Source organism: Muntiacus reevesi, chromosome 1 (assembly GCF_963930625.1).
Source record: "Muntiacus reevesi chromosome 1, mMunRee1.1, whole genome shotgun sequence".
In the NCBI taxonomy this organism is placed as follows: domain Eukaryota; kingdom Metazoa; phylum Chordata; class Mammalia; order Artiodactyla; family Cervidae; genus Muntiacus; species Muntiacus reevesi.
This window is the reverse complement of record NC_089249.1, coordinates 33722152-33736533: the sequence shown is the minus strand read 5'-3', so window position 1 is coordinate 33736533 and position 14382 is coordinate 33722152. Positions and strand designations below refer to the sequence as shown.

Below are 14382 nucleotides of genomic sequence, written 5' to 3'. Positions count from 1 at the left end.
TTATTACTCAGCCAAAAAGGGAATAAAATAATGCCATCAGCAGCATCAGACTAAGTGAAATAAGCCAAAGATAAATGTCATATGACATCAGTTATATGGAGACTAAAAAAAAATTTTTTTTTAAATGATACAAATGAACTTACTTACGAAACAGAAATAGACCCACAGACATAGAAACCAAACTTAAGATTACCAAAGGAGAAAGGGGAGGGGAGGGATAAATTAGGAGTTTAGGATTAAAAGATACACAGAACTATATAGAAAATAGATAACCAGCAAGGACCTACTGTATAGCACAGGGAACCATACTCAATATTTTAAAATAACGTTAAAGGAAAAGAATCTGAAAAAGAACATACATACATATATGGGTATTACTCAATCACTTTGCTATACACTTGAAATTAATACAACATTGTAAATCAACTATATTTCAATGAAAAATAAAAAATAAAAAATTCCACTTCCTCAGGACAGCCTTCCCTAAAACCCCTAGACCAGATCTTTGCCCTGACTTAACTCCCTATTAAAACCTTTATCACAAAACCCTTAATGGCTTGCAAGTAACCTGTATTCTCTAGACCAGGGGTCAATAAACTAAGGGCTGGTTGCTTGTTCTTGTAAAGAAAGTTTTACTGGAACACAGCCAGGGCCATTCCTTTACCTGTCATCTGTGGCTGCTTTCCTGCCACAATGGCCGTTCAGCAGTCAGCAGAGACCTTGCAGACCACACAGGCTCTCACAGGCACTGCCTGGCTCTCCAAGCAAAAGCATGCGGACTGCTCTGTACCCCAGTGGTCCTCAGACAGCAGCACCAGCATCACCCAAGAGCCTGTTAGAAACTACGATCTGGGTCTCATAGTAAACATGATCAGATTCCGGCTGGCTGTCACCGACATTAAGGTGTGAGAGAGCACCGCCGGGCACTGTGAGTCCTCTGAAAAGCGAGGACCACGCACATTTGCTGACTCCAGTATCTTCCGGGTCTAAGACCACAGCTGACACTCCACAAAGACCTGGGGCTCGACTCCAAGCCTAATGATTCCTCTTCTAGGGCTTCTCCTCCTACAACATGCTTTTCAAGGATGTTTCCGGAATCAGATAGAAGAATGAACTACTCTCAGTCTTTAGCATATCCTCTCTAAGTGAACACTTTAAATATCTATTCATGCGTGCGCTCAGTCGTGTCCGACTCTGTACAACCCCATGGACTGTAGCCCTCCAAGATCCTCTGTCCATGGACTTTTTCAGGCAAGAATACTGGACTGGGTTGCCAGTTCCTTCCCCATTAAATGTCTATTAGTGGAGAGACAAACAAAAACATGCACTTGATTTCGGCAAATACACGGTTAAAAATATTTCTTTAAGACTTAAAAATATATTCATAGAAATGATGTTTCTTCACCTTAGAATTGATGTTTATTAATACCCACCATCTGAACACAATGCTGGTAACTGGTAGCATAAGCTCTTTCCCCCTCCTGTAGGCATAACGAGAAATACCTCCTTTCCAGACATTGTGACGTTAATAGTTTCGAGCTGAAGTGGCCTGAACTTCTGCAGTTTAAAGACACTTTGTAGAACATCTTTAACTTTACCAGACCATGGAAAATCTAGAAAGAGAAAAACAAGTTAGGTAGAACTATTTAGAATTATAAATGAGACACAAATGTGAGGGGCTGCTTCTATAATAGAGAAGAATCAGATGAATATATAAGACTTTTAATACTATTGATAATTTAATTTTTATAATAATAGTTTTGAGATCAGTTTAATTCACAAAGCTAAGCAAAACCAAATTTAATGATATATCATAAGAAAAAGTATGTCAGAATAAAATGACAACATTTGCCAGTGAGAAATAAACTAGACAGAGGAGAAAGGTAGTCAGGTATTTTATAAATAGTCTGAACGTCGGAGAAATAAACTAGACAGAGGAGAAAGGTAGTCAGGTATTTTATAAATAGTCTGAACGTCGGTCAGGGAATTCACAGTATCAGAAACCTCAAATACCATGAACCAAAGTTAACAATTATATGGACTTTTTGGTGTCAATATCTTGTTTAAAAAGTGGACAACACTGGACAACAAAGCCCAGAAAGCGCTGCAATTCTGTCAAGAGATACAGTATTCTAAATTAATGATAAACAAGTTGTTTGGCAAGATCCTGAATCAAGGAAGATTTGTTCACTAGGGGAGGAGAATGAACTAGACTTTGATGAGGAGTCTGAATTTTTTTCTTGCTTAATTTCTTCTCATTACAACAGAGAAAACTGAGTTAAAAAAATATCTTTCTCCAAGCACAGATTAATGCTGTTGGAAACATAGTTGATCTGAATAATAAAGGCTTTCATTTTAAAAGGACGTGGGTAAAGGATGGTCTGCCTACTAGTTCTCTTGCCACTTAAGGAATGGTCAGTTTCACTTCTAAACTACTGAAAAGCACTGACCCAGACACAATGATTCAATTCCAGTTCAAAGAAACAAGAGGAAACAAAACTAGCAAAGAAAAAAAAAGAGAGAGAGCAAACCTTCTTTATTCCAAGAGGCAGGTGAAGAATCACATTCACTGCTCTCCCCAGCATCGGAGTCCTCTAAACACAGCTTTATTCTCTTCGTTAGTACATTTTTTTTCTGAATGAGCTCCTGCTGTCTTTCCAGAAGTTCCTGGATTTGAATGTCTACTGCATGTAGCTCACTCGTTACAGAATCCAGTTCCTCACTCAGAGCTACAAGGGAAGAAAAAAGATACAATGACCAGACAGAATTAATCACAATTTTAGGTTTCCTTATGATTGATTTTCTTGGTATTCCTCACTATCAACTGTATAAACTTAAGAGTAGTCTAGAAGAGTGGTGAAGTGCACATTTTGGAGCCACCCAGATAGGAGGTATATCTTAGGTCTTCCTCTCACTGGCTGAGCGACCTCAAGCTAAGTACCTTATACTTAACTGAGCCTCAAAATCCCTACCTGTAAAGTGGGGATAAAACCTAGCTTTCACAATATTGCTATACAAAATTAAATGAGACAGAATTTTGAAAGTTCTTAACACAGTACCTGGTACAGAGTTAAGCATTTAATAAATAAAAATTATTAATTTTACCACGGTGCGCTTCCCGGGAGGCTCAGCAGTAAAGAACCCACCTGCCAATTCAAGAGATGTGGGTTCAATCCCCGGGTTGGGCAGATCCCCTGGAAGAGGAAACAGTAAACCACTCTAGTATTGTTGCCTGGAAAAATCCCATGGATAGAGGAGCCTATCCATGTAGACTGTGGGCTACAGTCCATGCGGTCACAAAAGAGTCAGACATAACTGAGCGACCAAAGAGTAACAAAAATCACGTTGCTGAACAGTGGTCCAACAATCTTCTAAATCACCTCAGTAAAATGACTAGACTTTAAAGCAAGAGGAAGTTATCTAAAAGTAATCCCTTAACTACTTAGCTATCATTTTACAAAAACATTTGTATTTGGGTTCATACTGTGACATGGTAAGGAGGTGGTGATTATAAACAAGACGACGTATCAGTAAAAAGAGAAATCAAGTGTGCTACTAAAATTGGCACTGCGAGGCCAGCATGGTAATTTATAAAGAAGCCTTAACATATGATACTAAACAATCCAAATATTAAAGTCAAAATGAGATTTTCTTTAACATCAGCGGAAGCTAGAAAATTTTACAGACATCCTTGCTGCTTTCTAAACATCTGCCTGCTTTAATCAGTGTCCAGTTTTAATGTCTTCCCATGAGATAAAACCTTATGGTTATGATTTAAAATAGGATGCTCTAGTGTTTTTGTATTCTATCAACTGCTTGTGTGATGCAGGTTTAGGGCTGGCCACCAGTGACGTCTGTCTGAGATGTGGAAGGTGGAAACGGCAGCCAGGTTTAAAGTCGACATAAGGTCAGGCGCTGCCGCAGCTCACCTTAAGGCCGATGTGCTGGCTCACCTTGGCCGACAGGGGGCAGCAGTCAGTTCCTCTTGTGCTCAGTCATGTCTGACTCTGTCACCCCATGGACTGCAGCCTGCCAGGCTCCTCTCCATTCTCCAGGCAAGAATACTGGAGTAGGTTGTCATTCCCTTCTCCAGGGGATCTCCCCCAACCCAGGAATTGAAGCTGGGTCTCCTGCACTGCAAGCAGACTCTTTACAGTCTGAGCCACCGGGGAAGCCCAACGATACACAATAGTGAATGAAGCCAAATTTACTGGTGTGGATTCAATAAGAAATTCTGGATTTAGTATGCTAAATATAGTGGCCAGGAGTGACTCTAATTCTTTACTTAGCTGACCCCAAAGATGAATATCAGGAAGTTGGGATGGAATGACACAGGGGAAGATGCCAATGAAATGGAAAGGCTAGAACTTTCTGGGTATACGCTAAAGGAGAGGAACTCGAGGTTTAGGGAGATGGGAGTGCTAGACTGGTTGATCATCCACTCTCCTGCTATCCCCCAGGAGGATCCAGGAGACCCTCCTTTTTCCAAGTCTGTAACAAATGCATTCATGAGGGGAATGAATCCCTGAAGAGGTCTGGGTTGGCTGTTCTCTGTAAGCCAGGAATGACCATGGGAAGTACTGCCTTTCAACTAGACTACCTGAATCAATGAGAATGATGATTTCTAAGACACAGGGGCTAACTGTCAGCAATTCAATTCATGACCAAAGGAAAGGCAGATGTGGTTGCCAAAATGGGCAACAGAAAGTGAAAGTGTTAGTCGCTCAGTCCTTTCCAGTTCTTTGTGACCCCATGGAGCCTGCCAGGCTCCTCTGTCCATGGGATTTCCCAGGCAAGAATATTGGAGTGGGTTGCCACTTGCTTCTCCAAAGAATCTTCCCAACCAGGTCTCCTGTGCTGCAGGCAGATTCTTTACCATCTGAGCCACCAGAGAAACCCAAGGAGCAATAAGCAGAAGGAACAATTAGAACAGTCTGACTCAAAGACATCTTTGGCACTGGCTGGGTGATCATGAAGTCTGAAATAGAAATAGATTATGTGATCTGGACAGGCAGAGTACAAAGGCCTGATTCTGGTGAACACATGTCTGATTTGAATTACCACAACAGAATCATAGTCCTTCAACCAGTTCCCAGAAATGAGCCAATTTATAGATCCAAAGCTCCCTGTGTAAAGTAGAGGTTGGGGCCCTTTAAAAAAGGACCCTCATACACAGCTAAAACTTCATGCAATAAATCTTTCCACTATCCTTCTCCAGAGACACTTATCAAGGTAATTGTGTACTGGGAAAAGGAAAATAACTTCTCAGAAGTTCCTGGACAGCAACCGTAATCTGGTAATTCCTGGAGAACTATAATGACATGGTGACCCACCAGTTAAGAGTATGGACTGAACTTGGGCAAAACAGATGATCAATGCCGTTCTGCCCAGGCGCATCACACAGGGGGCTAGGAGGTCTACTCTGTGGTTACGCCCCAGCTCCAGCAGGTGTAATTAGAACAGATACCCCCAGGTGGCGCTAGCGGTAAAGACCGCGCCTGCCAGTGCAGGAGACACGGGAGACTTGTGGTTCCATCCCTGGGTGGTGAAGATCCCTTGCAGGAGGGCATGGCAACCCAATTCAGAATTCCTGCCTGGAGAATCCCAGGGACTGATGAGCCTGGCATAGGGTCCACAGGGTCGCAAAGAGTCAGAGATGACTGAGGCAACTTACCATGCATGCATTCAGCAACTGGCTGGTTTCCTGACCTAAGAGTAAGGACTATTACGGTGGGACAGACCAAGTGGAAGGCAGTATAAAGAGTGCTTACTACCAAAACAGTGAACAGTGCTGTTCCTCACACAGCCAGGACTCACGGGCCTGGGAAACAGGGCCGGAAACATGGCTCCTGTTATCCCCTAGTGATCCACTAGTGAAATGCTTGCTTCCCATCCCTGAAACTTTGGACTCTGCTAGTCTAGACTGGCCAGTTAGAACTGCTTCCACCAGGGGGAAGAGCAATGCTTCCATTTAATTGGAAGTTGCTTACCACTTGGCCAGTTTGGATTCCTCATGGCCAGGAGACCAAAAGGCAAAGAAAGGGGTTACTGGACTGGCTGGGGCGAATGATCCTGACTATTAGAGGAAAGTGGACTGCTGTGACACTGCAGAGGTGAGGAGCAGTGGGTCTGGAATGCGGGGGATACTCCAGGGCAGTGGTCCCCATCCTTTTTGGCACCAGGGACCGGTTTCATGGAAGACAGTTTTTCCAAGGACCAGGGTAGGGTGGGGAAGGGTATGGTTTCAGGATGATTCAAGTGTATTACATTTACTGTGCACATTATTTCTGTTATTACATCAGTTCCACCTCAGATCATCAGGTATTAGATCCCAGAGGTTGGGGATCCCTGCTCTAGGGTTATCTTTTGGTATTCCCACATCCCCTGCTTAGCGTTAATGGAAAACCACAAAAACCCATCACAAGCAAACTGCTAAGGCAGATGCCACCAGGCAAGGGCCCATGACCAGGTGAGCTGTTTGCTGAGGACAAGGGGATATGGAAAGCTGAAAGGCAGTCAGAAAGTAACAGCTATAACCACATGATCAGGTGAGACCCAAGAACTGGGAGAGCTATTAAGCATTTCTCCTTTATTTTGACACTCCTGTAGAAGCCAAGTTTGGATTTCTCTTGGTGGTGGTTAGTTAGTTGATGAATGGAAGGATAGACTGACCTTCTGGCTCCCATTCCCCTAAATTTTAAAATAAAAGGGGTTAACAGTCACTAACTTTGTATCTCAGTACTTAAGTTAGAAGATTATCACGGAGGATGTGATTGAGCAAGAAGAGGAATGAGCATCACCCAAAGATGAATAAACAGAATTCCTGTCCTCTTCAGGGGAGAGGATCAGCATACATTTGTTTGGACAAGAGAGAGCTGTGTCAACTTGGGGAGCCAGAGCTTTAGAAGGGGGAAGTGAAGCAGTAGCTATATTTTCCATATTTAAGAAGGGCAGTACAAGGTCAGGCCTTGTCCCCTCTCCGGCATGGGGAAGCAGCTGGGACGACAATTCTAGCTGCTGCTAGATATCCTTGGGGAAACAGAGGTGCCTGCAGTTCCTCTGGATCCTGTTGATTCCCCTCCTTGGGCTCCTCTGAACGCTCAGCCAGAACATGTGTGACTCACAGGGAAGCACGCTAGCACTTTGACAGGTGCTGCCTCACCTAGACTGGAGGCTCTGAGGCAACCAGAGACTGGGCCAGGTTCTGATGAGATTCATCTTCACAGGGAGCATTCTGTTTGGGGAATCCCCATGGCAGAAGCATCTTCTCTTCCTATCTACTGGCACCACCGACGCCAGGCCCACCAACAGACACAAAGAAAGAGCCTCAACACTTCCCAAATTCCCATCAAGAATTCCTACAGTCAATCCCTCTTATCACTCACAGTGCCTCTGCTTCTTTCATTGAATCCCACCTAACACAGATAATAATGTCAACCTGTGCTACAAGGTCAATATGACTGTACCCTGGACAAAATCCTGACTGACTCAGAATATAACAGAGTAGAGCCAGTTGTAACAAATCTAGGTCTTTTAATGTTTTTGTTCAAAACTATAACCATCTCTAACGCCAGCTCAAACACGTGACCTGTATGATGAGAGATGAGATTGAAAAGGGAAGCATTTCAATCATTCATCATGAAGAGGGCTTATTACTATATCTCAAGAGCACATGGCACTGAGCAGGGATTCTGCCCCTAAGCTTACAGCTGAGACAAGGGAGGTACCATTCTTCAGGAGCAGGACAGTTTCCAGCGATCTCCCATACTGAAGGCCACAGTGAAAGGGAAGTGATTTACCACCAGGGAACCACCAATCCAACTCAACAGACTATCTGAAGGCATTTCAGAGGCATTTCAAACACAGGTTGACAAGTGGGTAGAAGAACAGAAGAGGTGGGTTAGTTGAAAGGGGTAAAATATTGTAAAAGCAATGATTTAAAGTAATCATCTCTTCTTAAATAAAATTGATCTGTGGCATTAATCGGTTATTTTAAAATCACATCCCAGGGATTTCTCCGGTCGTCCACAACAGATTGCGAGTCTGCCTGGCAGTGCAGGGCACACAGGTTTGATCCCTGGTCTGGGAGAATCCCACATGCCTCGGGGTAACTAAGTCCATGTGCCACAACTACTGAGCCCGCGCTCCAGGGCCTGGGAGCCGCAACAAGAGAAGCCAGCACAATGGGAAGACAGCACATCACAATGAAGAGTCACCCCTGCCGGCCACAACTGGAGAAAGCCCTTGTGCAGCAAGGAAGACCCAGTGCAGCCATAAATAAATACATAACTTTTAAAAAATCACATCCTACTGAGAAAGGGTAAAGTCTTACTAAATAGAATAACTCACTGATGTGATCCAAAAATAACTATTTCAACTGAGGTAAGGTTTGGTTCGGTTCAGTTCAGTTCAGTCGCTCAGTTGTGTCTGACTCTTTGCGACCCCATGAACCGCAGCACGCCAGGCCTCCCTGTCCATCACCAACTCCCGGAGTTTACCCAAACTCATGTCCATCAAGTCGGTGATGCCATCCAGCCATCTCATCCTCTGTCGTCCCCCTCTCCTCCTACCCTCAATCCCTTCCAGCATCAGGGTCTTTTCCAATGAGTCAACTCTTCGCATCAGGTGGCCAAACTACTGGAGTTTCAGCTTCAACATCAATCCTTCCGATGAATACCCAGAACTGATCTCCTTTACGATGGACTGGTTGGATCTCCTTGCATTCCAAGGGACTCTCAAGAGTCTTCTCCAACACCATAGTTCAAAAGCATCAATTTTTCAGTGCTCAGCTTTCTTTATAGTCCAACTCTCACATTCATACATGATCACTGGAAAAACCATAGCCTTGACTAAACGGACCTTTGTTGGCAAAGTAACGTCTCTGCTTTTTAATATGCTGTCTAGGTTGGTCATAACTTTCCTTCCAAGGAGTTAAGTGTCTTTTAATTTCACGGCTGCAGTCACCATCTACAGTAAGGTTTGGTAACATCTATGAAACCCACACTTTTGTCTCTTAGTGAAGAGTATCTGGGTTAGCATTTACTATAACTTAAATTGCTACCATTTTTTATTAACCCTTAGGCTATTAGTATGAATCATTAAGCTGTGAGAGATGATGACAAAAGCTATGTCACTAATTTTTTCACATTTATATTTAAATAAATTGTAAAGTTTTGGGGTGTGGAGAGGAGGATTCCATACTTAAGAAAACCATTCATATAAAGTTAGTTAAGAAACTAATCTTGTTTCTCCACTGTCAGTGCTAAGGTCCTATTTACTATATCCTACAAAGAATAGGAAAATAACCATAGAGTAAGTTCCTCCCTCCTACCATTCACCTCTTAACTGAATAAACAGCAAAACTTCACTAATAAGCACAAAAGGATCTGGTCAAGTTTATAAAAACAAACAATGCAAGGAAACACATAAAAATACCAAGAGGAGCTGCCTGGAAAAGGTAAAACAGATGTCTTTCTTTTATATTTTAAAATATTTCAAATGATACCACTTAGGAACTTATCTTAAGGAAATAATCAAAGAAGTACACAAACTTTTTGATTCAAAGATGTTCAATGCAACTCTTTTTACATTTTAAAAATGGAGACAGCCTAAAAGTTCAAAACCAACACTCAAAGTGTTAATTCTTTAATGCCACTATAAAACAACAAAATACAAAGCAGTATTAAAAACAGAATATTGACAACATAAAATTTATATTACGTCTATATTCTTTAGCTACATTATGTTTTTAAGAATCACATTACCAAACATTATGTAAAAAATGTGAAAAATTTTGTTGAAAATAATACATCTAAATGGTACAGTATTAATTTGAGTAGTAACAGTATTAGTGATTTATACTTTCTACTTTATAATTTTCTTAGGTTCCTAGAATGCTATCAAAAAACATATCATTCCTTGGAATTTTTATGTATTGCATGGTGGGATGTAAAATTGTGTAGCCCCTATGGAAAACAGTATGGCAGTTCCTCAAAAAATTAAACACAGAAATACCATGTTATCCAGCGATTTCGCTTGTAGGTATGGTGATGGTTGAGTCACTAAGTCATGTCCGACTCTTGCAACCCCATGGACTGTAGCCTGCCAGGCTCCTCTGTCCATGGGATTCTCCTGGCAAGAATACTGGAGTGGGTTGCTATTTCATTCTGCAGGGGATCTTCCCGACTTAGGAACAGAACCTGGGTTTCCTGCACAGCAGGAGAATTCTTTACCAACTGAGCTATGAGGGAAGCCCACTTGTAGGTATATACACCCAAAAACTGGAAGCAGAGGCTCAAAGAGATGTTTATACACTGATGTTCATAGATGCATTATTCACAGAAGCTGAAAAGGGAAATAATTCAAATGTCTCCTGACAAACAAGTGGATAAACAGAAGGTGGTATATCCATAGAGTGGAATATTACTCAGCCTTACAAAGATACATGTTACCCAATGGATGAACCTCAAAGACAACACAAGAGGACAAATATTGTATGACTCCACTTCTATGAGGTACCTAGAAAGGTCAAAGTCCCAGACAGAAAGCAGAATGATGTCACCAGGGGGCTGCGGGGAAGGGGGTGGAGGGGAAGTTATTGTCCACTGGGTACACTCTTGCATTGACCATCTTTGAACCAAGAGCTTTATGTACTTCTTCCACTATTTCCTTAAGTTAAGTTCTTAAGTGGTGTTATTTAAAATACTTTTAAAGTATAAAACAAAGACATCCATCTTACCTTTTCCAGGCACCTACTCTTGGCATTCAGTGGGGAGTGATGAAAAGTTTTGGAGATGGGTACTGGCCATGGTTGCACACAACGCAGACGCACATAACGCCATGCATGCAATGCTCTTGATTGTCTGCTTAAAAGTAGCTAAAATGGTAAGTTTAAATATACTTTACAACAATAAAAAGAAATCTGGAAAAATATCGGAATTATTAAGACAAATATTTTCTAAATTTATTTTTATTTATTCCTACTAAAACTTTTTTTAAAAGCAGTTTAAGACTCACAGTAAAACTGAGGGGAAGGGACAGAGAAAAACACGCAGTTAGAAAAAGAACAGAATGAACCACAACATGGAATAATCTCCACTAACCTGAAATGGATGCCATTCTAAAGTTGAACTGGAGAGCCAAATTTCTCTCTAAAAGTGAAAGAAAAATCAGAGCAATGTTTTCTTAAAAACAGTACTGTTGATAATGCTCAATGATAATCTGTTATTACTGAGCACAGAAAATGTTAGAAAGTAAATTATATACTGCAGTGACTTTTCAACAATACTACATGGTTCTTCCCACTCTACTTTTTATGGGGAATTCTCTAGATTTCAGAGAAGTAACCAAAGTCACACAAATATAACAACAAGTATGACATCAAAAGCATTTAACGAACACCAGCAAATACTTAGTGAAGTTGCAAAAAAAGAGCAAAGCTTAGAGGTTAAACAGCTTTCAGTCAGTTCAGTTCAGTTCAGTCGCGTCTGACTCTTTGCGACCCCATGAATCACAGCATGCCAGGCCTCCCTGTCCATCACCAACTCCCGGAGTTTACTCAAACCCATGTCCATCGAGTTGGTGATGCCATCCAACCATCTCATCTTCTGTCGTCCCCTTCTCCTCCTGCCCCCAATCCGTCCCAGCATCAGGGTCTTTTCCAATGAGTCAACTCTTTACCACTACATTATTGTGTGATTTTAGCAAACTTAAAACAATCTGTTCCTCTCAGCCACTTTCCCTATCTGTAAAATTGCGATGGTGGAACCTATTTTACAAATAGCCAAGTTGGATAGATTCAAATATCCCAGATGAAGCAAAACTCATTAACGAACTACTCAAATTAATCATTTAGCATTTTACTGAATGAATGCTCTGAAGGGTTACAATTTAGGCTCAGTTTTAAAAGAGGAATTGGTATTCTGCAGAGGGATGAGATTTCAGATGGAGAGAACACAAAGAGTTCAGAAGTGGGGAAAAATCTGGTTTGTATTAAGAAATATTTCTGAATGGTTAACACTTAAGAGTACACACAAGCAAGTGAAAGGAGGTGAGTCTGGAGGAACTTTATTTAGCTTATTCATAACCTCCAAGAACACCTTTTCCAACTCCGATATGGACAACCAACATTTTCTGAAACTAGGTCAATGTCTCCAAAGGTAGCTTCAGCATCACCCTACCCTTATTCAAATTGCTCACCCTATGCCCTGCCTCATGTAGAATTCTGAAGCCACCACTAGGCTGGAAAAATAGGTAAGATCTTCTGTGACTTGCTAAGAAGCTTCAAAGAGTCACAACACTAAAAGCTATTTAAGTAGAGAAGTAAACCAAGGACTTCTAATTCTTTATCTATGTGAACACGCCTTCACCATTTCATGGAAATATAATTCTCCTTCTCTGGACTGTAAGATTCTCCAGCAGGGTAGAGATTGAGTCTCTTCACCTCTGTATCCATGTAGCCTAGTAAAATGCCTTGCAGATAGTGAAGGCTCAGGGCAGCACTAGTGCCAATACAAGAGATGTAAGAGACACAGATTCAATCCCTGGGCCAGGAAGATCCCCAGGAGGAGGGCATGGCAACCCACTCCAGTATTCTTGCCTGGAGAATCCCCATGGACAGAGGAGTCTGACGGGCTATGGTCCATAGGGTCACAAAGAGTTGGACACGACTGAAGGGACTTAGCATCCAGGCACACAGGTTTGCTGAGATTGAAAGCAGAGGCTTTCTCCACTCATGAAAGAATGTAATCTACAAACCTACAACCATTTCCCCCTACTATTTTAAACAACTCCTTTGATCATATCATTTTTTAAAAAACTTCTTATAAACTCCTTCCCCAAATGATGTGATTTAATAGCAAAAGCTAGCTGAATATATGTTCAAAAATTAATGAGCTATGTATAGCAAGTCTGTCAGAAGTATACCTAGACATTGTTTAAAATCCAAAACAAAGGGAGAGCAGCCTTGAAAACTCCCTTTGCAGACAAAACCAACATAGCCATACAAACAAAGCTTAATTTAGCTTATTTTGAAAGAGTAACTTGACCTGGGGCACTTTGCGTTTCTGCCTCTGGAAATCAGAAGCAAAACTCCCACTGTTACCCAAGATTGCTATGAGGTAACCACTAACCAATTCTGTATCTTTTAAGAAAATGTTAATATAACCTATCAGTGTAAAGAATAAACAATCAATGCCCTCTTACTAAACAAGCTGTTTTATATTAACTATATAGCCCCGAGCCTAATTCCATGTTTTGATTTGAGTGCTCTAGGTTGGCAAACTGTCTTTTAGGCATATACACAATGAACTTTTACTAATTACCACTTCCACGATTCAGTGGTTTTACTTCTGCTATATCTGAACTTTTGGTAGCATCCTCAGGAAATACTTTACAAGGTCTCATGTCGGTCATGCATGCTTGACATCAAGTGTTGCTGTTGTTCAGTCGCCCAGTCATATCTGACTTTTTGAGATCCTACGGACTGCAGCACGCCAGGCCTACTTGTCCCTCACCATCTTCCAGAGTTTGACCAAGTTCATTAGTGATGCCGTCCAGTCATCTCATCCTCTGAAGCCCTCTTCTACTGCCCTCAATCTTTCCCGGCATCAGGGACTTGACACCATTGACACCAAGTACCAGAGTCTAAATCTCTCTCTCTCTCTCTCTCTCTCTCTCTCTCTCTCTCTCACACACACACACACACACACACACACACACACACACACACCCTCTCTCCGCCACCTGGGGTTTAGGTGCAACAGCAATTTAATAAAACCCTCCGTCACGCTTAGGCGTCCCCTCTGGCTTTTCCTAATAAACAGTGGTTGCAAATAAAAGGCTATGGTGACCGAGTCTCCTGCCTGGAAAAAGCTGGTGATAAAGAGACCGACCGCAGTGGAACGTGCCCCCAAAGGCCCGAGTTCCATTAGAGCTGGGCGATGATGGTGAGTTCCATTAGAGGTGCGAGGACCCCTGTATCTCCCTTACCAACGTATTGGTGGAAGGAAGTGAGCCGGCCTCCCCCATCTACCAGGAAAAGGAATGTTAGCTCTTTCAAAGAGGTAACAAGGGTTACCCCAGAACTTCTCCTCGGTGAAGTTAAGGGAAACATTCCTCCTCCTCGATCTCCGACCCCAAGACCCCCCTGACTCAGGTCTACTACTTACCCCTTTCAGCGGCACTCCAATAAAAACTTCCCGCCACCAGGCTTTCCTTTCTCTCCAGCCGGGGGCATTCACCCTTCCGGGTCGGTCCTTTCAACCAATTGCAGGTACCACCCTTTTCTTATTGGTCAAGAGGTGTGGCCACCATTTGCGTCACTGAACAAGACCAGAGATTACTGGTTGATGTTGGAAGAAGGTGTAGCCAATAGGAAGCGGG

The 14382-nt window shown here is 42.2% G+C and overlaps 1 protein-coding gene across 1 annotated transcript in view; it reads right to left on the bottom strand.

Moving 5' to 3' along the window:
- The window catches only part of RECQL (RecQ like helicase), a 34484-nt gene extending 20206 nt beyond the window's left edge, over positions 1-14278 (bottom strand). Inside the window, exons 1-4 of the mRNA XM_065940593.1 lie at positions 14169-14278; positions 11103-11150; positions 2532-2729; positions 1434-1613 (exon numbers count right to left, since the gene is read on the bottom strand). Coding sequence (XP_065796665.1) covers positions 1434-1613; positions 2532-2729; positions 11103-11118 — 394 coding nt within the window. The 5' untranslated portion in view covers positions 11119-11150; positions 14169-14278. The remainder of the gene's footprint in view (positions 1-1433; positions 1614-2531; positions 2730-11102; positions 11151-14168) is intronic.
- Between the last annotated feature and the right edge of the window lie 104 nt (positions 14279-14382).